The sequence below is a fragment of the Medicago truncatula genome, chromosome 8 (assembly GCF_003473485.1).
Source record: "Medicago truncatula cultivar Jemalong A17 chromosome 8, MtrunA17r5.0-ANR, whole genome shotgun sequence".
In the NCBI taxonomy this organism is placed as follows: Eukaryota; Viridiplantae; Streptophyta; class Magnoliopsida; order Fabales; family Fabaceae; genus Medicago; species Medicago truncatula.
This window is the reverse complement of record NC_053049.1, coordinates 1843167-1851631: the sequence shown is the minus strand read 5'-3', so window position 1 is coordinate 1851631 and position 8465 is coordinate 1843167. Positions and strand designations below refer to the sequence as shown.

Sequence of the window (8465 nt, the reverse complement as noted above, 5' to 3'; positions counted from 1 at the left end):
AGGTGAGTTTTGATTTCTATCCAAAAAAATAATAATAAAGGGTGAGATTTGGTGTGATTAATGTATGATAAGATTTGTTGAGCTCAAACATGTAATGGTTATTTTATGATCATGTGTTGGTTGGGTGGAACATATATGTCATGTTTAACTTGACAAACTGTCATATATATAGATTAAAGAAGGTATTTGCAATGTTAATTAAGGATAATTGTGGAGGAAGTATAGAGAATGTGAATGGAAATGGGCACACGCGAAATTGAAAGAGGTGCAGATGGGAAGGAAAGATGAGTGGGAAATTAAAATTACCTTTTCTATTTTCTTTTTTTAAGAAATGAGTTGAAAAACTATTATATGATCACAATGATTTATACAAAATATTTGGACACACACATTAAAATGGATATTATTTGATTATTTTAAAATATATATTATTTAATTCTTTTTTCGTCTTTTTTTTTTTTCATTTCAAATACGTGAGTGTATTCAAATATTATGCTCCTTATATTAATGAAGAAAATGAATCTTCAATGATCTATTCAGAGATGTCGGCATATCAAATTCTAATGAGGAAGGAGAAGAATATAGTGGAGGAGGTGATGAGTCAATAATTAGTAGTTTTAATATAATATTTGATTCCGTTTTATTTAGATTTAAGTTTATTTTATTTAAATATTATTTTCTTTTAGAACTATTTTACTTCAATTGCATATTATTATATTTCATGAATGAATATTTGATAGATTGAGTCTTGGAGCAAAAGAAAGAGGATTAGAAGCTGATTCGGGATGAAAATACGAAATATGGGACAAAATTATGTCACTCCCCAATTCAGAAAGGAGGCACGGCCCGTGCCACCAGCAGCACGGCTGTGCCAAGCTTCAGGGTTCTCTTTTGCTGCTTTTGCTTCGGAAACAAGCTACCTATTTTGACCGAAAAGCCCGTGGTTTCTTGTAGAACATTCTAGTGAATAGTTGCTTAGGTTTTAAGTCAACATAAGACTATGAATAGAGTAGCTAGCTATCATAACAATTCATCTTTTCTTCTTCTTTTTCACACTTATTTTATTGTTATTTACTTTTATGTTCTTCTTCTTCTTCTTCTTCTTCTTCTTCTTCTTCTTCTTCTTCTTCTCTTCTATGTCTACAATGGACGTTAGTGAGTAGACTCTTCTTGTCTTGGGATTATTGGATAAGTCTAATGACGTAATCCTAATCAAACCAAACCATAAACCTTAATTTTATATAAATATACTTTCTAATCTAATTTCACCGTTTTTATAATGAATTAACAATTACCAAACTAAGAAGCGAACACGGAGGGTTTAGTAATTGTTAATTCATCATCTCAAATATCAATTCATAAAGCGAACGCAGAGCTTTGATATTGGAACAAGTGAAATTAGACAAGGGTTGCGAAACATGAGAATAGTCTAGCAAACCTTGAGACATATAAAGTTTCGTTCTTCAAGGATTCTAATAGCAATCAAACATGAGAATAGGCATGATTGCTAGAGGAACACACTCACTGAGACCCAAAGGAGATGTGATAGGCTAAAGAGAAACTTGTCTTTAGAAATTAGGTCTAACATAAAGTTATAGGTTTAAAGGTTTGGTTTGTGAAGGATTTGTCACCATGACGAACCAATAATCCCAAACCTTTGTATTATTATTGTTATTTCTCTTTTAAAACAAAATCGATACTTTTCAACTAAAACTCTTTTCTAATCATTATTGAAAGTTAATTGAATTCATAACTCCTTGTCGGAACGATACTCTTTTATTACTACTTCGGTAGAACCGTGCACTTGCGGTTTTACTCATCAAGTTTTTGGCGCCGCTGCCGGGGAGTTATTGTAATTTGATTAACTTTTTAATAGTGGCTAGACTAATATATATATATATATATATATATATATATATATATATATAAAATAAAAATATAAAAAATTTATATATTATTTCTTTTTCATATAAATATTTGCATTCTTTCACCCTAAACATTTGCACCCTTTCATATATCATATATGATTAAATTCTTTCACATGAGTTATTTTATAAGGGGGAAATCGAAAATGACCTATATTATAAGGGGGTAAAACACTATTAACCCTAAATTAATTATAATAACTAAATTATTTTTACATGTCCACCCTTCCTCTCAAAAGTAGATCTAACAATTTTCTAAGGGTTCAATTGAACCTCCTAAATTTAAAATAAAAAAAAAAAAAAAAAAAAAAACGAATACATCTCAATGTATTTTGAACCTCTAAATTTTGTTTTTTCACCTATACATAGAAGTCAAAGTCTCATAGATTTTTTTAATTTGTGTTTTACATTTGATTCCTCTATTAGATAGAGGTCTTTTGTTGTTGTTTAAGTCCACTTTGATATTAGTTATTTTCTCTTTTATTACACACATCTAATTTATTGGTGTAAGATTTAAGTCCAAATTTACTTAGTCAAAAAAAAAGTTTGAATTCACAACACTTATGGAACATGCTAATGATTCAACAAATAGTAAATAATTATTAAGAAAAATAAATTTTCAAAATTTTAAAATATAAATTAAAACAATTATCAATACATAATTTTTATCTTCGATATACTAATACATCCATCACCGCTCACTATTATAAACAAAAATATATTTTTTAAATTTATTGAATAAATGATGTATGCATGTATAAATCATTTTTTTATGGGTCTTGTTAAGGAATCCAAAAGTAGAAAAATTGTCTTCGAAATATAAACTGTTACTTTTGACTAACTAATTATTACATTACTTTTTAATAAATTCTTACCTCTTTTAACTCCTTAATCAATGCCCTAGAACATTGGTTAACCCTATCCTTTATTCATTCAATAAATTTAAAATGTGAATTTTTGTTTATAAGAGTAACCTTAGAATTGTATATTTGTATGTCTTGTGTCTTAGGCCACATGTTTTAAAACAAAAACAAGACATATTATTTTGTTCGGGTTTGAATCTCCATGCTAATGTCTGGCGAATATATTCTTCATCTAACGGTGGAAATTAAACGTTCCCTTATTTTTTGACAGAAAACGTTCCCTATTAGGGTGTATGATTCATGCATGTATACTTAGATGATTGGTCTAGTTAAAACTAGAAGGAATCTTTGAAATGAGCAGACAGAAAACCTCCTAGCTAGAGTTCTCTCAATTTTTCTTTGGATGGAAGATTTGTGGGAAAAGTGGATTTCTTCTTTGGTAATGAGACACACATGAGTTTCATTAATTATTCTATACAATTTTATTTCATTGTATTAAAATGATATGATATGATATAATATAATATAATGATTACTTCTATATATATAATATATATGTTTTCCCATGTTATAGGAGGAAATGGGTTATGATAAATCTCACTTTTATTTGGATGAAGATAAGTTTCAAAGAGAGATTGTGCAACATCAACCAAGTTTCTCTTTTGAGAGTGGTAATTCTCAATCTTCAACCATACAATATATGAATAATATTGTTGACAATGTTTGTGTCACCAACACAGTTCATGAGAACATTGCTCAAGAATATACTTGTGCTACTAATTCACAACAATTACCACCTTCTCAATACATTTTATCTTTTGAAAACTCAACTATGCAACCTTCTCCTAATAGTGACATTGCAACATGTTCTTCTATCATGGTTCAAGAAACAACAACATTGAATAACAATGTGAGTAGTGAATTACCAAAGATAATTAAGAAAAGAACTAAGAATCTTAGAAGCTCTTGTGAGATGCAAGATCACATTATGGCTGAGAGAAAAAGGAGACAAGTTCTTACTGAAAGGTTCATAGCACTGTCTGCCACTATACCTGGATTGAAGAAGGTCAGTTTCTTATACAAACCCACAATATCATTGATAAAATTATAGATTCATGTTCCGTGAACTTAGCTCAGTGGACATTGTATAATATATGCATGGTCCAGGGTTCGAACCCCGGATACCCTACTTCTCCGCATTTGATCTTAGATTCATAATCAACCCAGATGCATATAATTCTTATCGAATATAATTATTAAAGTTCTTTCATTATCTATTTTAGTATTTTCGTCATTTGAGGTTATGTTTGACATGACACATTTGTGAGTTTATACCAGATAGTTTTCAAGCTCAAACATCTTAGAAAATTGATAATAATTTTTTCTCAAGAACTTATAATTTATTTTATTATTTTATAACACATTTTATAAGATATTTCAAATTCTGTTAAAAAAATATATTTCAAATACTTTTGTATTTATAACATGTCTTTTTGCTCAAATTTACCTCTCACATCTTATTGAAAAATAATCAAATATTAATTACAAATATTATTTCATGTCATTAAAATTTTATATTCATCAACTAATTTAATATCCAATTTTATAAAACACTACCATTTTAAAGTGTTAAATTATCCACTATCAACTTTTTTTTTTTTTGACAAGACTATCAACTTTAAACTCATTTACTAACTTATCAACTATCCGTTGTTTTTTTTTATCAAATAGAGTAAAAAATTATATGTACAATGGTAGCAAGGATGTCCCCGCCGTAAGAAAAACAAGTTGGTAAAATTAATTCAAAGGAAGAAATTTACATACTTAATAGATATTGTGAAAACTTGAAGTTTATTCAAAAAAATATCGTAAAAACTTGAAAAAAAATCATACACCTATAGTAAATATAAATTTCTGTTAAGATGAGATTACTTTATTAACTACCACAAAGAAGTTTTCGCATTATAAACATTTATTTTGTTGAATTTTTTTGTTTAATAATGACCAATCTATGTTGGTGAATTAGCAGGATACAAAAGGTGTGTTCTCCTCTTCCAGTCGAATTTTTTTTTATATGTAAGAGTTAGAGATTAAATTTATGATTATTTGTTTAAGTGGTCCAAATTCCTTGCGATTTAAGTCATTTTATATTGTTGGTATTTTGTGAGGTTTAATGATTCTATGATTTTGAAGTTGAGCATTCGATGTCTTTGAAAGAGCTGATTCATCGGATAATGTCTTTGAAACCTTGGCTGATGAATGAACTAGATGCACCAATGCATTTAGCTGCATTAATATGTTAAGGTTCGATTTTTTTTCAAAAGAGAGCACAAAACTTGTCCCATTACAAGGAAACTGAGGTATAGTGTCAGAAAAAGAATATAAAAAGAAACTCAAATTAAAAAAGCTTCACTTTTTCATGCACACACATAACACCACATGTTCTGAAAAGGTCGACACGAATGTACTTTCTGCCGAATTGTTGCCATGTGCACCTTTCTTTTTCATTTCAACAATTTTCAAACGTGTGTAATATTATACCAACATCAAACTTTATTTTTAATTGGCAATGAGACTCGTTGGAACTTGGAATGACAATGAACTACTGTGATTTTGATAAAAACTTTATTTAGAAGCTTCACAATGATTTTAACTAAATATATAGTATTAAAAAAGTGTTAATGTTAATATTAATCATTAGATTTTTTTATTCTTTTTTTGAGCTTAAATCTGAAATCTCCAATTCCATTAAATCTAAATTCAAATTAGTTGAACTATTAAACTCACATCTTTTATCGAATGAAAACCCATTCGAGATATCTTCGACTATTAGAATTTGTGATAGAATAAGTTGCTTAGTTTGCTTATAGCATATATTAATATTGAATGTATTTATTCTCTTTATCTTTTCTTTTGATTTTCTTTTCTAGGTTTAATTGCACTTTTGGACCCCTATCTTTCCAAAAGTTGCGGTTATGGACCCCTAATTAATTTAAATACAAAACAACCCCCTATGTTTTGATTCTTTGACAGTTTTGAACCCCCAGTCCAGTGTTGACTCGGTCAACGCTGACGTGGCACCCTAAGTGAGGTGCCACGTGTCAATTTTTTTATCTTTATTTTACCTTGGGGGCCAAAACTGCCAAAGAATCAAAACATAGGGGGCTGTTTTATATTTAAATTAGTTAGGGGTCCATAACCGCAACTATTGAAAAGATAGAGGTCCAAAAGTACAATTAAGCCTTTTTTCTATCATATTCACCCATTAGATTTAGCTTTTTCCATTTATTGTTTCTTTATAATTCAAATATATATTTTCTCTTTGCATATAGACTGGTAAGGTCTACATACTTCAAGAAGCTATCAATTATGTGAAACAACTTCAAGAAAGGGTAAAAAAGCTAGAGAAGGAAGTACCTAGGGTTGAAGCAAGGGTCATAGACAAGGAAATTCTCATTGGAATCCATTGTGAGAAACAAAAGGATATTGTGGTCAGATTAATGGCTTTGCTTCAAAATCTTCATCTTTCTGTTGCTAGTCGTAGCAGCGTATTGCCTTTTGGAAGTTCCACTCTAAAAGTTACAATCATTGCTCAGGTAATAAAAAACATTATTGAAGTTATTTGAAGTTTTTTTTTACACTTTGCTTAGATATTCAGGTTGTTTGGTGTATAAATATGTTTATCGTACGCACCCTCTCCATTTGAGATCACTTTTAAAATCATATTCTAACTCATGTATCAAAGTCTGATTAAGGACCGTAATGTGGAAAATGGGTCTAAACTTATGTTAGGTGTGAGGGTGCGTATGTAAAGTTGTTTGTAGTTTGTTAGAAGTCCTACATTGTTATGACTTCTAGGTTGTTGAGTGCATGAATATGTTTGGGCACATTCACCCTTTGAGCTAACTCTTGGGATGAGATTCAAGTTTATTTACATGGTATCATAATCAAGTTAAAGATAACAATGTGAGAATTGGACTCACGCTAGTTATGCGGGTGGTATTGAACATTCCCATTGCTCGGATTTTCGGATTGTTGGGTGTATTAATGTATTTGAACATCCTCACTCTTTGAGTTAGTTTTTGGGATAAAACTCAAGCTCATTTAACAAACATTTCATTTTTCTAAACAATAAACACACGGGGGCGCACACGCGCGCGCACATATATATAGAAAGTCAATTTTTATTGAGAAAAAAAATATTTCTTGTATTAGCTCATTTTTTATTAAATACATTTAATTAGAATGAGTAATATTAAAAAAAAATCTAACATTTAAATAATTTTATAAACATTAGTTTGAATAGAAATGCATTTTTTCATCATAGTGGTTCTTAAATTTTTATTGCAAAGTACTCTGTCTTCACGTGACAATTATTCTTTTTTTGCTGAAACTCGTACATATACATACATATAGTATATAATTTCAGTGTACGGTATTATTATTTTTTTGGAATGAATAGTGTACGATATTTTGAGATTCTTAAAGTGCTTTAATTGTTATGCAGATGGATGATGAATTCTGCATGAGCATCAATGATCTAATTAAAGTCCTGAGGAACATCTCTTGGAGTCACGTGAGAATCAAAAGAATATTTCTTAACCAATTATTGTTTATGTCGGCTTTGAAGCTTGTAGAAAATTTTGTTTGGTGGGTATTTGTTTGTTTGCAACGAAAGATTCTACCAAAAAAACAATCAAAGGGAGAGATCATATTATGATGTTTTGGTTGGGGTGGAGTTCAACATGATCACGAAAAAGATCAACTTATTTCCCATTTCTTCCTCTAATCCCTAGTTTTGAATTAAAGTCTTCAAATGGTATTCACACCTTATAAGCTTGATGTTAATTAACGACGTAACTTGTGAATAACTACTTATACTTATACACTATTTATTTATTTTGGTCAAGACACTGTTATACTAGCAAAGTAGACAATATTTTGGACTTTGGAGATAACATTCTACCAATAATAATTAAGTAACGATCAAGATTTTATTAAAATTTATTATTTATATTAAAAAAGTATGTAAAACTTTTTTTCGTATTTTATTATGTTAAAATTGATTTTTATTTTTTTATTGTTGTAAAAAAGTTATGACTTTTTTATCTTATTATTTATTAAAATGTACGGTTAGAACTTATGGATTGACACATTAAGTGTGTGTATATATATGAGTTTTACTGGAAGACACATTTTATGAAGGTGTCTTTTAACAAATTATTCTATAAAAATTTGTTAAAAAATATCAACTAATTTTTATGAAAGTGTCTTTTAGCAAAGCTATAACTAAAATGTGAAAATCACACATTGATGTGTAGATTGCTAAAAAACATGTTCATATATGACTAAGATGAATTTGCCATTAAACAATGCGTATAAAATTGGAAATTCAGTGTGCAATGCTTAATCATCCAATCATATATCTTTCCAAAATAAAATAGTTTCCCATTTTCAATTTGTCTTCCGACTTATTTTTCCAACCAATTTGGTTCAACCTCATTATCCCTTCCAATCACACATAAATCTCGACACTAGATTAAGTCTATATTCCGAATACATCCCTCATTTAAGCTGATTAACTTTGACGCAACATGACTCACTTATATTTAATTTAATGGTTTAAATATGATTTTTGTCCCTGTAATTTAGATCAGCTTTGATTTTCGTTCCTATA

At 29.1% G+C, this 8465-nt stretch overlaps 1 protein-coding gene across 1 annotated transcript; it reads left to right on the top strand.

Moving 5' to 3' along the window:
* The first annotated feature begins 3368 nt into the window (after positions 1 to 3368).
* LOC11424313 (transcription factor bHLH18) lies at positions 3369 to 6694 on the top strand. The gene is made up of 3 exons (XM_024772326.2): positions 3369 to 3854; positions 6121 to 6384; positions 6647 to 6694. Exons 1-3 carry the CDS (start codon positions 3369 to 3371, stop codon positions 6692 to 6694), a joined length of 798 nt encoding a protein of 265 aa, XP_024628094.2.
* The last annotated feature ends 1771 nt before the right edge of the window (positions 6695 to 8465 follow it).

Coding starts and splice junctions, on each gene's coding strand:
- LOC11424313 (XM_024772326.2), top strand. CDS start 3,369: ATGGGTTATGATAAATCTCACTTTTATTTGGATGAAGATAAGTTTCAA. Junction 3,855..6,120: donor CTATACCTGGATTGAAGAAG/GTCAGTTTCTTA, acceptor CTTTGCATATAG/ACTGGTAAGGTCTACATACT. Junction 6,385..6,646: donor AAGTTACAATCATTGCTCAG/GTAATAAAAAAC, acceptor TATGACTTCTAG/GTTGTTGAGTGCATGAATAT.